This window comes from Pongo abelii, chromosome 19, assembly GCF_028885655.2.
Source record: "Pongo abelii isolate AG06213 chromosome 19, NHGRI_mPonAbe1-v2.0_pri, whole genome shotgun sequence".
Classification (NCBI taxonomy): domain Eukaryota; kingdom Metazoa; phylum Chordata; class Mammalia; order Primates; family Hominidae; genus Pongo; species Pongo abelii.
This window is the reverse complement of record NC_072004.2, coordinates 10,675,663-10,691,489: the sequence shown is the minus strand read 5'-3', so window position 1 is coordinate 10,691,489 and position 15,827 is coordinate 10,675,663. Positions and strand designations below refer to the sequence as shown.

Genomic DNA, 15,827 nt, shown 5'->3' with positions numbered 1-15,827 from the left:
AGCTCAAAGGAAAGGAGGACAGGCACAGAAGCTCCTGATTTGAAGCGATAAAGACTCTTTAGAACAGCAGAAATGAGGCCTATGGATGTGTAAATGAGCCCGGGGAGGAACTAAGCAGAAGGGCGAATTACAAAACAGAAAAAGACGAAGACAGACTAGGAGAGAACAGTGAATATTTCAGTGTCTTCGGTTCATAAGAAATTCATGAGCAATTTTGGAAATTTTGTTGGTTTTGGTGGTGGGAGTGAATTGTAAATATGTATAATATGTAAATATCTTTTATAATAAAAGCCCATGAAGATAAATAAGTCTGTCTGCCGAAAAGCTGTGAGCCGTATAAGATGTTAATATAACTGTCGTCACTCTAGAAATTACCATAATGCTTACAGGGATTTGAAAGTTCCTGAGCTTTGGAAGGAAATGCATAAATACTAAACAGAACACACACACACACACACACACACACACACACACACACACCCATCTCTTTTTCTTTCTCTTTCTTATTTTTGTAAAAACAATTTTTTTCCTTTTTTTTTTTTTTTTTGAGGAGCCTTGCTCTGTCGCCCAGGCTGGAGTGCAGTGGCACAATCTGGGCTCACTGCAACCTCCGCCGCCCGGGTTCAAGCAATTCTCCTGCCGCAGCCTCCTGAGTAGCTGGGATTACACGCCCCCGCCACCACGCCCGATTAATTTTTTTGTATTTTTAGTAGAGAGACGGGGTTTCACCATGTTGGCCAGGCTGGTTTCGAACTCCTGACCTCAGGTGATCCGCCCACCTCGGCCTCCCACAGTGCTGGGACTACAGGGGTGAGCCAATGCGCCTAGCCCTTTCTTTCGCGTGAGTCACTGCGCCCGGCTCTTTCTTTCCTTCTTTCTTTCTCTTTCTTTCTCTTTCTTCCTCTCTCCCCTCCCTCCTGCCTGCCTGCCTTCCTTTTTTCCTTCTTCTCCCCCCGCCTTTTTTTTTTTTTTTTAATATGAGGAAGGTAGCTTTAGTGAAAACAGGGCTTGGAGTTGAACCTATACGGGTTCAAATTCGACTTCCGTCCACCACCGAGACCTGCGCTCCCCTGTGGGACTCGCTTTTCCATCCGCGAAACCGGGACGGCGCCGCCTACACCCCGCGGCGTTCGGGGCGGGCTGAATGGGACGCTGAGTACGGGCTCCAGCCACGCCCTTCGCTCCCCGCCCCCGGCGCGGAGCGGTGGCTACAGCAGTGTCCCCAGAGCACCGAAACCGAGGCGGGGTCTCGGTCCCTCCGCGGAAGGAGGGAGCCGGGCCGTACGTGGCAGGACTCACCGCCCCGCGCCGCGCTGTCCGACCCATGGCGCCGGCCCTGTGGCGGGCCTGCAACGGGCTCATGGCCGCCTTCTTCGCGCTGGCGGCCTTCGTGCAGGTCAGGCGGCCGCGGTGGGAGGGGGACCCGCACGGCTCCCGGCTCCGCCCCCTGGCCTAGCGGGCCGTGTAACTGACTAGCGGGCAGAGTCGCAGGGGCGCACAGTTAATGGGGAGGACGGGACTTGGGCTTTCTGCTTGGGGAGCCCCCACTTTCTCCCCAGTCTAAGAGACGCGGATGTGTTCATGGAAGCGAGTCCCATACCAGGGCTGACACCCTGGAAGGGGCTGGTTCCACGCGTGGAACTTCCCGGGTGACCTCAGAAGAAACGGCCCTGGCCCCTGCCTTAACTTCCAGCCCGGGGACGACACTGAACCTATCTCAGGGCCTAGAAGACGGAGCAGACCAAAACCCTTTATAGCATCATTAAACTTTCTAGTCGGCTTGGGAACCCCCTTCATAATAATTTCCCTCATTTCTTGAGACTGGTGGGGGGTGGGGGTGGAGGGCCCTTAAAATACCCATTCTGGGTTTGGCGAGTCCTCTCCAGAGCTGCCGTGAAGGCTTTTCAAAAATGTGTGGCTGCCTGTTAAAAACATCTGTTGTGTCAGCCAGAAACCCCTTCACCAACCCTCATCTGCTGGACTATATCCTGTTCAGATTTTGTATCCTCGATGCCTATTGCAGTGTCTGGCACTTAACAAATTAATTTAAAAAGTACTTAACAAATGAATTCAAAAGGAATGGAACAGCACAGGATGTCTGCTAACACCTTGGTATTCTGGCGTTCCAGGTAAATGACCCAGATGCAGAGCTGTGGGTGGTGAGTATGAGCCGCTTCCAGGCTTTCCTCCATTTGGAAGAATTGGGGAATGGCACAAAACACACGGTTTTATGTCTTTACTTCTCCTCCCTGCTTAATTTTTTTAGAAACTTAAAAATCAAACCCTTGGGAAGCTCTTTTTCCTAAAATATTAGTAGGCAGGATCAGAGTTCTAATGTAATGTGTGTGTGAATTTCTGACTTTCTGGAAACAGGTCTTTCTGCAGTATTCCCTTTGGTTAGATGGCCCAACTGAGGACTTTCTTGAGGACCTAGAGTAGGCCTCTCAAGACCAGTTGAGCAATTCCTTGAGTTTCTAGCCAGACACTCAGTGCAAACCTTTGACCGGAAAATAGCAGGTTTAAGTTCTGAGGTTCTGCTAATTCAGTGACTTATATTTCTAGAAAGTATTAACTCCTGGCTGGGCAAGGTGGCTCACGCCTGTAATCTCAGCATTCTGGGAGGCCAAGGCGGGTGGATCACTTGAGGTCAGGAGTTCGAGATCAGCCTGGGCAACATGGTGAAACCCCCGTCTCCACCAAAAAATACAAAAATTAGCCAGGCATGGTGGCATGCGCCTGTAGTCCCCAGCTACTTGAGAAGCTGAAGCAGGAGAATCGCTTGAACCCAGGAGGCAGAGGTTGCAGTGTGCTGAGATCATGCCACTGCACTCTAGTCTGGGCGACAGAGTGAGACTCCATCTCAAAAAAAAAAGAAAAAAAAAAGGAAGTATTAAATCCTGTAAAACCTACAGTCTTCATATAAGCAATGCTCCGATTTGAACCATTTGGAGGAGGGGGACATTTTATTGTTTTTTTTTTGAGATGGAGTTTTGCTCTTGTTGCCCAGGCTGGAGTGCAGTGGCGCGATCTCAGCTCACTGCAACCTCTGCCTCCCAGGTTCAAGTGATTCTCCTGCCTCAGTGTCCCAAGTAACTGGGATTACTGGCATGCGCCACCACACCCAGCTAATTTTGTATTTTTAGTAGAGACAGGGTTTCTCCATGTTGGTCAGGCTGGTCTTGAACTCTCGACCTCAGGTGATCCACCTGCCTCAGCCTCCCAAAGTGCTGGGATTACAGGCATGAGCCACCACGCCTGGCTCTAAATATCTTTTATCTTCTAAAATATCTGAATTTTGCCCAGTTTCTCTCAATATAGATACACAAGACTGTACAGTATCACCAAGGAGACGATTCTTAGGCTTTAGAATAATACTGACAGAGGAGCAACAGGGATGATGGTATTTGGAATTATAACATGAAATTCTATCCAGGTTTTGTGTTTTTAGTGCAGTAAAACTACATTCTGATATTTACTATCCAGATCACTATGCCTCTGAATCAAATCAAACTGCCTTTGCCTTGGCACCCTGGTCCATATCTTGAATTCCAAATATTATTTCCCTGCAGACAAGTCTCAGACATCCAGCTTAATGGTGAATTTCCAAAAGACTGCTGGGTATATTCACCTGCGTGTCACATTGCTCCTCAGATATGCCCAAGGACCTACCTAGCATCTTTCCCTCCAAAATCTACTTCTGACTCACCCATTTCTGTTAATCAGCAGAATCATTCTCTGCATCGTCCTTGTTCAGAATCTCAGTCATGTTTAACATCCCCTTTTCCTTACCACTGCCTTGGAGAGCCCCTCAAAACACAAAATAAATTTGAGCCAGGCATGGTGGCATGCACCTGTAGTCCCACTCAGGAGGCTGAGGCAGGAGGATCGCTCGAGCCCAGGAGTTTGAGGCCAGCCTGTGCAGCATAGCAAGACCCTCATCTCTAAAAAATTAATTAATTAGGCCAGGCGCGGTGGCTCATGCCTGTAATCCCAGCACTTTGGGAGGCCAAGGTGGGCAGATCACCTGAGGTCGGGACCTGACCAACATGGAGAAACCCCAACTCTACTTAAAAAAATACAAAAGTAGCCAGGCGTGGTGGTGCATGCCTGTAATCCAGGCTACTCAGGAGGCTGAGGCAGGAGAATCGCTTGAACTCGGGAGGCAGAGGTTGCCATGAGCCGAGATCGTGCCATTGCACTCCAGCCTGGGCAACAAGAGCGAAACTCTGTCTCAAAAAAAAAAAAAAAAAAATTAGTTAAGCAATCAGGTCTAATTGCTTGTCTTCATAGTACCAGCACATTTTACCTTTCACTCATGCTCAGATGATACAATAGGAAGAATAGACCCCACGTCCCCATAGACATCCTCCCTCATTCACAGTTCAGCCCTCCACTGCCCTCACATGGACCCCTGGCACCTGCCTTAACATCTTCTTCTGACATAAGCACAGAAATTGATGTGATTAGACAGCTACATTGCTCAGAAAGTCCCCATCCTTCTTAGAAACCCACCCTCCCTACTTACTCTCTGCCAACAACACACAAAACAGTAAGTTTGGCTAGAGCCTGCTTGTTATGAACAAGGCTTAGGAATAGGGCCTCTTTAGGGCCAGTCTTCTCATTTCCAGACAACTTATCAGCAGTTTCCAAGATGAAGAGCCTGACCTTATTACTGGGCACAGCTGATTGTGTATGCATTAATAGAAAACTTTCTGTGGTCTCACAGAGATGCAGTACTGGCCTGGATGGTTCATTGGGTCCAAAGCCAGCAGGGCCATCTAGCATAGTGGCTGCTCCTGCCCTACTTTTCAAAGAACATTTTCCTTTATGCAAGTGGGGAAAGGCCATTTGGGCATGAAAGTTGCTTGGGAGAGACTGGAAAGTTAGTGTGTCTTAAGATCCAAACCCTGTGCTCAGTGTTAGAGCTCGAAGATAAATGAGCTTCTGGAATAGCCTGTAGTCTAGGAGGAAGGTAGATAAAATTGCAGGCAGACATGCTAAGTGCCACAAAAGGAGAATCTACCACTTTCTCAATCACCATTGAAACTTAGAGGCAAATCATGGGGCACAACAGCCCCTGATCTCATCTTTCTTTACTTCCTGTATCTCTGAACATCTCATATATTGGGCATACGTCTTAACTCATGTAATTTCCTCCCTTTTTCCTAATAGGTGGTGTACACAATCCCTGCAGTACTGACCCTGCTTGTTGGACTTAACCCTCAAGTCACAGGTATAAGCCTTGCATTCTAAATGAAGAGACAGCAAATCAGATTTCCTCCTAATAATGAGGGTCTATCTGCCCAACTCGCAGGAGTAAAACGGGGCTCTCTAGGCCTTTCTTCTCATTTCTGATAATAAAAGGGGCTAATTCTAATCATCCTTACCCATCTTCAGGAAAACGTCAGAAGGATCTGCTATAAAACAGCATCTTCTGTTTTATAGAAGTAACAGGACAGATTCTTCTTCACTTTCTTTAAAACAGTTTCTCCTAGTGGGGCTCAAATGTTCTCAGGGGCCTTAGAATAAAGACTAATGAGTCCCACCTTGGTGGGGAAAATTCTAGTTCCCTAGATGCCTGGGCTGCTTGTATAGGCAGCTAGAACTCCGTCTGCATCTTTAAGGTAGATCAGTTAGGGCTCGTTTAGATAACAAGCTAGAAAATAACTCAAATGTGCTATGAGCTAAGAAGAAAAGGTATTGGTACAGTGTACTGAAAAGGTGAGGGGTGGTGCTGGCTTCAGGCTGGTGGACTCGGAACTTTAACTTCTCTCCACCTCTCAGTTCCACCATCTGTCATGCTAACTTCACTCTTGGGCTCCACACAGTGGCCCTGCAGCCCCCCGTTCACATCTTTACGGTGCCACGTCCAGTGGAATATGGACTGTGTTTCTTCACTCCACCAAAGTCTCAGAATGCAGTTGCTGGCTCTGATTGCTTGTCCGTTTGTGCTGATCCAAATCACTGTGCCTGAGGAGATAACATGTATTGATTGACCTAGCCAAAGTCCAGTTCGCTGGGAAACATGGACTGTGAGTGTGGACATGGTGGATCCCCAAAGAAAATAAGGGTAATCGTCCTAGGAAGGGGAGCTGCTGAACAACCCAAACAAGAAATGGCCAGTGAAGTTTATAATTAGTGCTATGACCTCTGTGTTGTCCTAAAACAAAAAGGGGCGATGGGGGTGAGGGAATCTGAATGTCTTTTCTGAAAGCAGACTATGGCAAAACATACAAAAAGATCATTTTTTTTCTGTGGGCTGTGATTCCATGATTAACATCAGAACATCTATTTTTAGGTAATGTTGTTTGGAAAAGTATCTCTGCAATACACATACTCTTTTGTATGGTGTGGGCTGTTGGCTTGGCGTCCTACCTCTTGCGTCATACACAACAGAACATCTTACATGAGGAAGAAGGCAGGTGAGCGGTGACGTTTGCCCTGTGGAGGGATAGAACTAAGGAATCGTGTTTGCAACACCTCATCTGTGCACAATGATAACTGAATTCCCCCAATGTACCGTGCGGAGCAGGGAAGGTATTATCTTCTTTATAAGCTGATGAAACTGAGGGAATAATGGATCCAGGATTCAAACCCAGCCCCATCTATCAGACTTCATTATCACTGCTAGTGGCAGTCACTACATATTACATTATATTACTGTCAGGCTGTTGGACTTTGGCCCCCTTGTAACTAGCAACGGTATGATACAATAATACTCAGTCCGATCTAATATGGTGATAACTCTGTCAGCCTCTGATTCAGTTCTGGTTTAAGCCAGAATCTTATCTACAAGTATGATCAGCCATCTCAGAGGTCAGTACTTTTTTTTTTTTTTTAAACGGAGTCTTTCTCTGTCGCCCAGGCTGAAGTACAGTGATGCGATCTCTGCTCACTACAACCTCCGTCTCCCAGGTTCAAGCTATTCTTCTGCCTCAGCCTCCTGAGTGGCTGGGATTACAGGTGCGCACCACCACAGCCAGCTAATTTTTGTATTTTTAGTAGATACAGGGTTTCATCATGTTGGTCAGCCTGGTCTTGAACTCCTGACCTCATGATCCACCTTCCTCGGCCTCCCAAAGTGCTGGGATTACAGGCATGAGCCACCGTGCCCAGACAAGAGATCAGTACTTTAAGTCAACCTGTTAGACTTGCCCTGGTATGTCTTGTGTCATTTCCTTGTCGTGACCACTTGCTCCTATTTTAACACCTCTTCCTTTGCTTCCTTCCACCCTTGTCTCTAAGGACTTATTAATAGGTCCTTTTGTTTCTTTTCTACTCCTACTGCCATCTGCCAACAACAAAATTCATAGATCTGTAAGTTAAACATCACTGAAAAGGTGTTTCTTTGTTATAACCCCCAATCTTTAGAACACTGGAGAGCCAAACTATAGGTTGGGTCTGTAGATAAGAATGTAGACCAAATGGGTTGAATCACTTCCAGCATGAAGCCCATGGGTTATAGTGAACTCAGCCTGGGGCTTCTAGTGGTATTATGGCTGAAGTGATTGTTTTTTATTCTATGTAAAAGATATGTGCATATAATACGTATTTATAGAAGCAGATACCCACCCCCAAATTATTAGTCTGATTTGTACTACAAATCATTCCTCTCCCCTGGGAAGTGACCCAATCTCTTGTAGTATATACACAGATCATGTATTGGTTTGGGCTCATTCTGCTTCACACTGAAGCCTCTTTAAAAATGTGAAAGTATTGACTGATCAAATCTGGGATTTTCTTAGTTGCACTGTTTCTTCCAGCAACCTGAAAAAAGTGATGTATCTGTGGATTTTTAAAAAATATTCATTTCATTTTGGGGGGATCCACTTATAAATCAGGGCATAGTCAGGGATCTCATACCTGCCTTTTAAGATGAAATGTATTTTCATACAAGGCTTTAAATTCTCTGAAAAAAGTAATTTATGAATCATGGTCAGATTTGAAAATATTCCATCGATGCCATAGATCTTGAGGGAGAGTCACTCGATTAAGTGACTCTACCTCCATGATATCAAGTAGTCATGGAGAAAATGTGCTGATATGCATCTCACTTATAGCCACTTCCAAAACCTGAAATGTATGCCCTTTTATAGGGAGCTGTCTGGTCTGGTGATTATTACAGCATGGATTATCCTGTGCCGCAGTTCCTCAAAGTAAGTATTCAACTCATTAGTTAAAATCACATCTTCACTTTAGGAGGCCGAGGCAGGCAGATCACGAGGTCAGGAGATCGAGACCATCCTGGCCAATATGGTCAAACCCTGTCTCTACTAAAATACAGAAAATTAGCCCAGCTTGGTGGCACGTGCCTGTAGTCCCAGCTACTTGGGAGGCTGAGGCAGGGGAATCGCTTGAACCCGGAAGACAGAGGTTGCAGTGAGCCAAGATTGCACCACTGCACTCCAGCCTGGGCGACAGAGCGACACTCTGTCTCAAAAAAAAAAAAAAAAGAAATCACATCTTCAAGGCTGACAAAATCAGGTAGTAAGTGAAAATACTGCCATACAAGTAAAAACAGGAATCTTTTGAAAGAAATCTTCCCTTTTCTTAAGGGAAGTTAATAATAGTTGATTTAAAGTGTCATGGTCACTCTTGTCCACCAAAACCATAGTTTTCTACAAGGCCCAGTATAGTCATGGGCAGTTGTCAGCCTAAAGGGTGTTCTTCAGGGTGAAGGAAAATGATCTCAGGAGGAAACTTAGAGATTCAGAAAAGAATGAAGAGCAAAGACAATGTAAATGCCTGTGTACATATCAATGAATATTAACTAATTAAACATATACAGGATAGAAATACATGACAACAGTGGCATAAAAGCTGGAAAAGAGTAAATGGAGTTTAAGCGTTCTAAGGTCCTTTAATTGTGTGAGAAGAGATAAAAGTATCCATTCATATTATACTTTGATAAGTCAAGGATTCATGTTGTAATCGTTAGGGTAACCACTGATAGCATTAAAATGAGTACAGAAGGCAAGAGAAGGGGAAGGGGAAACAGAAACAATGGGACAAATAGGAAGCATGTGTTAAGATATAGATTTAAACCCAAAGATATCAGAAATTACATTAAATGTAAAGATAAAGATTTCAGTTAAGAGTCAAAGAATTTCAAGGTATATAAAAAGATTAAAGACCCAACTCTAGGCCGGGCGAGGTGGCTCACACCTGTAATCTCAGCACTTTGGGAGGCCAAGGCAGGCAGATCACCTGAGGTCAGGAGTTCGAGACCAGCCTGGCCAACATGGCAAAACCCCGTCTCTACTAAAAATACAAAAAAATTAGCCAGGCGTGGGGGCGGTCGCCTGTAATCCCAGCTACTCGGGAGGCTGAGGCAAGAGAATCACTTGAACCCGGGAGTTGGAGGTTGCAGTGAGCTGAGGTAGCGCTATTGCACTCCAGCCTGCGCAACAGAGTGGGACTCCATCTCAAAAAAAAAAACAAAGAAAAACCCAGCTCTACACTGCTTACAAAAGACAACCCTTAACTGTACTGATATAGAAAGATTTAAAGTCGAAAGATGAAAAAAAAACTACAAACACCAGCCAAATGAAATACAGTATTGCAATTTAACAACAAAGTAGAATTTAAGGCAATTATTGGAGAAAAACAACTTTTTGTGACTATTTTTAATTTTTTTGTTTTAACTTTTTATTTTGAATTTTCAAACATGTATAAAAGCAGAGAGACTAATATAGTGAATCAGATGTACTCACCACCCAGCTTCAACAATTATTGGTGTGTCCAATCTTGTTTTATCTAAACCTTATCCACACCACACTGCCAAACTATTTTTTTTCTTTTTTTTGTTTTTTGAGACAGAGTCTCACTCTGTTGCTCAGGCTGGAGTGCAGTGGCGCGATCTCAGCTTACTGCAACCTCTGCCTCCCGGGTTCAAGCAATTCTCCTGCATCAGCCTCCCAAGTAGCTGGGATTACAGGCGGGTGCCACCACGTCTGTCTAATTTTTGTGTTTTTAGTAGAGACGGGGTTTTACCATGTTGGCCATGCTGGTCTCAAACTCCTGACCTCAAGTGATCCGCCTGCCTCAGCCTCCCAAAGTGCTGGGATTACAGGCATGAGCCACCGCACCCGGCCAGTTTAAACATATTTAATGTGTTTCAGTCCATGACAGTTATTGTCATTATTGATGCTCAGACTGTCCAGTGGCACTTATTCAGTCCAGTGACTGAATTCTTTCTGACATGACCCTAGTAAACCTTTGATAGCTTCCTTGCTTTCTGGTATGACAAGATGTTCCAGGCGCATATTATACCCAGGATCACGTTTTAGGCCACAGACCTGGAATCAACAGTGTTTGCAATGTTTGTGAATTTGTATATATGTCATCAATGTATATGCATACATAAATATATACATGTACACATATACATTTAAAGTTAAAATGTCTTATGAGTTTATACTAACTACTCAAATTTAGAGGTACCAGTTCTTATTAACCTTATTGGACATTTTATATCTGTATCTCCTTTTAATCATGGCAAAATTTCTAGTCTCAGTGACCTCAACATAATCACCCATTTGATTTATTCTACAATACAAATGCAATCTCCAAATAATAATATGACTACTGAAAACAGGTTCTTTTGTTTGTTTTTGTTATTAGGATATAACCTACTAAGGGACGTACACTCAAATTACTGGGCATAGTTGTTCTGTATGCTAATCCCACCAAGTAAATACACAGTTAGATTCATTTATTTCTAGGGCTAATTGTATTGAAAATATATTGATATTATTTTATAATTATGTAAAATATCTACATGGCTCAAAAGTCAAATCTATAAAATAAGATATATTAAAAGAAATCCGGCTTCTCCAGCCCCCTGACCCTATAGCTTCCCTTTCCCTATGGGGGAAAATTTTTTCAGTTTTACAGTTTATCCTTCCACGATTTTTCAGTGGAGCAAATGTGTGGCTTAGTTGTATTCCTGCTTATCTAAGGTAACTGGCAGTGTATTGTACACAGTTGTATTCCACTTGCTTTTCCAGTTACTACATCCTGGAGATCATTCTATAGTATAGAAAAACTTTCCTTAACTCTGCTGATGGCTCCATAGCTTAATCAACCAGTTCTCTACTATTTAGATAGTATCCAGGCCTTTGCTATTAAAAATAGTGCTGCAATTAATAGCGATATGCATATATCTAACATATTTTTACCAGTGTGTCTTTCAGATGAATTCCTGGAAGTGAGACTGCTGGGTCAAAGTGTAATTGCATAGTTCATATTTCTATATACTCCCAAATTCCCCTCCAGATGGCTCTTCCATTTTGCATCCCCACCAGCCATGGCTAACAGTGACTGTTTCCCCATAGCCTTGCCAACAGAGTATGTTATCAAAATCTTGAATTTTTACTAATCGGATAGTTGAGAAAGGGGTAGTTTTAGCTTGCATTTCTCTTATTAAGAGCAAAAGTGAGCACATTTTCATATGGTTCAGAGCCATTTATATTTCTTTTTCTATAAAAATCTTGGTCTATCTCTGAGCAATGTAGGTTTAACCTGATTCTAAGGTTGCTGGTCTTCTCTATTTTTAGAAGCTCTATCTCTGATGTAAGCTGAAAGTATTTCTTTGCAGTTTGTTATTTTCCTTTAACTTTGCTTATGCAAAGTATACTTTGCCATGAAAAAGTCTTTTGTTGTTGTTTTTTCATGTAATTGTATTTATCAGTCCTTTTCCTTATTGCCTCTGGATTTGGAGTTATAGTTAGGAAAACTTTCTCTCTCTCAGGTTGTAAAGTAACTTACCCAAGTTTTCTTCTAATACCTGTATGGTTCCATTTGTACATTTAAATATTTGATCTGTTTAGAATTTATCCTGGTGTAGGCTGGTCGCGGTGGCTCACACCTATTATAGCACTCCCAGCACTTTGGGAGGCTGAGGCGGGCGGATCACAAGGCCAGGAGTTCGAGACCAGCTTGGCCAAATGGTGAAACCCCGTCTCTACTGAAAATACAAAAATTAGCTGGGCATGGTGGCGTATGCCTGTTGTCCCAGCTACTTGGAATGCTGAGGCAGGAGAATCGCTTGAACCTGGGAGGCGGAGGTTGCAGTGAGCCGAGATTGCGCCACTGCACTCCATCCTGGGAGACAGAGAGAGACTCCATCTCAAATAAATAAATGAATAAATAAATAAATAGATAGATAGAATTTATCCTGGTGTAATGGTATGAAGAACATGTCTAATTTTATATTTTTCTATGTGGCTATCTGGTTATCTCAACACCACTTGTTAGAAAGTAGATTCAAGATGCCAACAGAAGACACTTTTTAATGACAAAAGATTCAATTCATCAAGAAGATATAACAATGCTAAATTTGTATGGACCTAATAACATAGCTTCCAAATAGAACAAAAACTGACAGAGCTAAGAAGAAAAATGGAAAAAGCCACAATCATCTTGGGAGACTAACACACTTCTCTCAGTTACTAACAAACAAACACAAAAAAGAAAAATAATGATATAAAAGATTTTAACCCCACAATGAACCGAGAATGGCAGGATACACATTCTTTTGAAGTGCACATTGAGTATTTTACAAAAAGACTATAGGTTTGGCCATGAAATAAGTACCAACAAATTTCAAAGGATTGAATCCTACAGAGTATGTTATTCAACCACGGTACAATTAAGCTAGAAATCATTAACAGAAAGATAATTGGGCAATTCCTGTATATTTGGAAGTTAGGAAATACACTTTCAAATAACACTTGGGTCAAAGAAGAAATCACCATGGAAATTAGAAAATATTTTGAACTGAATAAGGTGAATACTACATATCAAAATATGTGAGATGCAGCTAAAAATCATGCTTAGAGGGAAACATATAGCCATAAGTACTTTTTTTTAAGCTTCCAGGAAGTTAGGAATTTTTCATTTCAAGAAGTTAGGAAAAGAACAGCAAGTTAAGCCCCAAAGAAACAAGAAGAAAATAAACTTAAAAGCAGAAGTCAGTGAAATAAAAAATCAACATAAAAATAGAGAATTAACAAGGTCAAATATTGATTCTCTAAAATGATTTATAACATTGATAAGCCCTGACAAGACAAAAAGGAAAAAAGAGCACGAGGAAGTACAAACAACAAATTATCAGGAATAAAAAAGAGAATACTACTATATATCTAACAAGTATTGTAAAAATCATTAAGTGGATATGATGAAGAACTTTACACCAATAAATTTGAAAATATAAATTAGACAAATTTCTTGAAAAAATACAGTTTACCAACATTTACACAAGAAGAAATACTCAGAACAGTCCCATAACTATTAAAGAAATTGAGTTCATAGGGCCGGGCGCAGTGGCTCACGCCTGTAATCCTAGCACTTTGGGAGGCTGAGATGGGAGGATCACCTGAGGTCAGGAGTTCAAGACCACCCTGGCTAACATGGTGAAACCCCGTCTCTACTAAAAATACAAAAAATTAGCTGGGCGTGGTGGCGGGTGCCTGTAATCCCAGCTACTCGGGAGGCTGAGGCAGGAGAATCGCTTGAACCCCAGAGGCAGAGGTTGCAATGAGCCAACATCACACCACTGCACTGCAGCCTGGGTGACAAGAATGAAACTCCGTCTCAAAGAAAAAAAAAAATCAAGTTCAGAATTTAAATTTTTCCTAAAGGAAAACTCTAGACCTAGATGGCATAGCTGGAGACGTCTACATAATATTTAAGGAAAAAAAAATACCAGCTTTCAATAAATACTTCCAGAGAACAGAAAAAGAAGAAACACTTTCCAACTAATTTTATGAGGACAGGTAACCAAAACTTGACAAGAACATGACAAAAAAATGAAATTACATGGCAGTCTCACTCATGACCACAGATGGAAAACTCCTAAACAACATGTTAGCAAATCAAATCCTGCAATATATAACCCAACCACCAAGTTGGGTTTATTCTAGGAATGCAAAGTTAGTTTCACATTAAAAAAAAACCAGTGTTTTCCACCACATTAATGGAATGAAATAAGAAAATAAACTATCTTCTAGAGCCATACAGAAACAGCATTTCATAAAATTCAGCATCCATTTATGTTAAAAGCTCTTAGAAAATGGGCATAGGAGGGAACTTAACCTGATAGAAGATATCTACACTGAAGCCTGAGACTTAATGGTGAACAGTTGAAAACTTTCCCTCTGAGATCAGGAATGAGATGAATTTGGCCATATTGCCACTTGTACTCAATGCCATGCTAGCTGTTGTCCCAGCCGGTAAAATAAGGCAAGAGAAAAAAATAAAATGCCCAGGGATTGGACAAGAAGAAATAAAATTTTCATGATTTGTGGGTGATATGAATACATGTATAGAAAATAAAAAAGAATCTAAAAAATTACTAGAATAAATGAGTTTTGTATGATCACTGGATCAGGATACAAGAATTAACTGCTTTTCTATCAGCAAGTAACAGAAAGTGATAAAACAAAAAGTTAACATTTATAAAAACATTAAAAAATCAACTCTGTAGGAATAGATCTAGCAGAGGTATGCAAAATCTCTACACATAAAACTATAACACATTATGGGAGAAATTGAAGAAGACCTAAATAATTGGAGGGCTAAACATGTAATGACAAAAGGATGAATAAATAAAATGATAGAACAGTAGAATTTAGAAACGGATCTATACATATGTAGAGTTTTGACTTATGACAAAGATGGTACTTCAGGGTAGCAAAGAAGGCAGTCTTTTCAATAAATAGGCTTGGATAAATTCAGTGTCCATTTGGAAAAAAGTGAAACAACCCCTACTTTACAACTTTCATAAAAATCAATTCCAAGGGGATCATAGATCTATTATAAAAAAGCAAAACAGAGTGTTGGGTGCAGACCGCGGTGATGTGGCTTTCTTTTAGAAGTTCAGTCTCAGTTGTCTTTTGCAAGCCATGGAGAGTGACTTTTATCTATGCTACTACGTGGGGCACAAGGGCAAGTTCAGCCATGAGTTTCTGGAGTTTGAGTTCTGACCAGACGGGAAATTAAGATAAGCCAACACAGCAATTACAAGAATGATGTCATGATCAGAAAAGAGGCTTATGTACATAAAAGCATGATGGAGGAACTGAAGAGTGTAATTTATGACAGTGAAATTACCAAACAGGATGATGCGTTATGGCTTCCTCCCAACCGAGTGGGCCGGCAGGAGCTTGAAATCATTATTGGAGATGAACACATTTCTTTTACAACATCAAAAACTGGTTCCCTCATTGATGTCAATCAATCCAAGGATCCAGAAGGCTTACAAGTATTTTATTATCCTGTCCAGGACCCTGAAGTGTTTGATCTTCAGTCTTATTGGATTACACTTCAAGATTAAACCAATCTAAACTGAATATTGGTGTGGACATTGGGGGGGGTGGGAGTAGTTTTTAATTACCATTATCAAGAACATTTTGTGTCTATCAGGGCAGTATTTTTTTATAAACTATAAATGATTGTCTTTAATAAATGTGTGATAAAATCAAAAAAAAAAAAAAAAGCAAAACAATAAAACTGCTAGAGAATATAATACCTTCAAAACTTTGGTGAGGGAAATTCTTAAACAGAACACAAAAATCATTAGGAGAAGATCAACTTTAACATTGTCAAATTAATCAATGACTTCTCTTCCTGAAAAGACATCAAGTGGGACAAGGTATTTGTAACACATAAAAACAAGGATTTATGTTTAGCATATATATAATGAATTTCTACAAATCAGTGAGTTATATTTCAATAAAACAACTGAGATGAGAACATACTAAAATGTAATTATGTGTTTTTATCAATTCAGTCTTTATACTTGTTTCCAAAGCAATCCATAATTT

The 15,827-nt window shown here is 41.6% G+C and overlaps 2 protein-coding genes across 14 annotated transcripts in view; both read left to right on the top strand.

Annotated features, from left to right (window-relative positions):
• Nucleotides 1-834: 834 nt before the first annotated feature.
• TMEM220 (transmembrane protein 220) overlaps nucleotides 835-15,827 on the top strand; it is a 30,978-nt gene continuing 15,985 nt past the window's right edge. For 3 of the 13 annotated variants that reach the window (XM_063718024.1, XM_063718023.1, XM_063718025.1), the window contains exons 1-5: nucleotides 991-1,396; nucleotides 2,130-2,159; nucleotides 5,173-5,233; nucleotides 6,299-6,422; nucleotides 8,097-8,156. In XM_063718024.1, the coding sequence (XP_063574094.1) occupies nucleotides 1,325-1,396; nucleotides 2,130-2,159; nucleotides 5,173-5,233; nucleotides 6,299-6,422; nucleotides 8,097-8,156 (347 nt within the window). In that variant the 5' untranslated portion in view covers nucleotides 991-1,324. Of the gene's footprint in view, nucleotides 1,397-2,129; nucleotides 2,160-5,172; nucleotides 5,234-6,298; nucleotides 6,423-8,096; nucleotides 8,157-15,827 lie in introns of all 13 variants that reach the window. The other 10 variants (XM_054535452.2, XR_010137922.1, XM_063718026.1 and 7 more) reach the window with 10 other exon arrangements.
• LOC100433225 (protein mago nashi homolog) lies at nucleotides 10,051-15,824 on the top strand. The gene has a single exon (XM_054535458.2). The coding sequence runs from the start codon at nucleotides 15,038-15,040 to the stop codon at nucleotides 15,335-15,337; it is 300 nt and encodes a 99-aa protein (XP_054391433.1). The 5' UTR covers nucleotides 10,051-15,037; the 3' UTR covers nucleotides 15,338-15,824.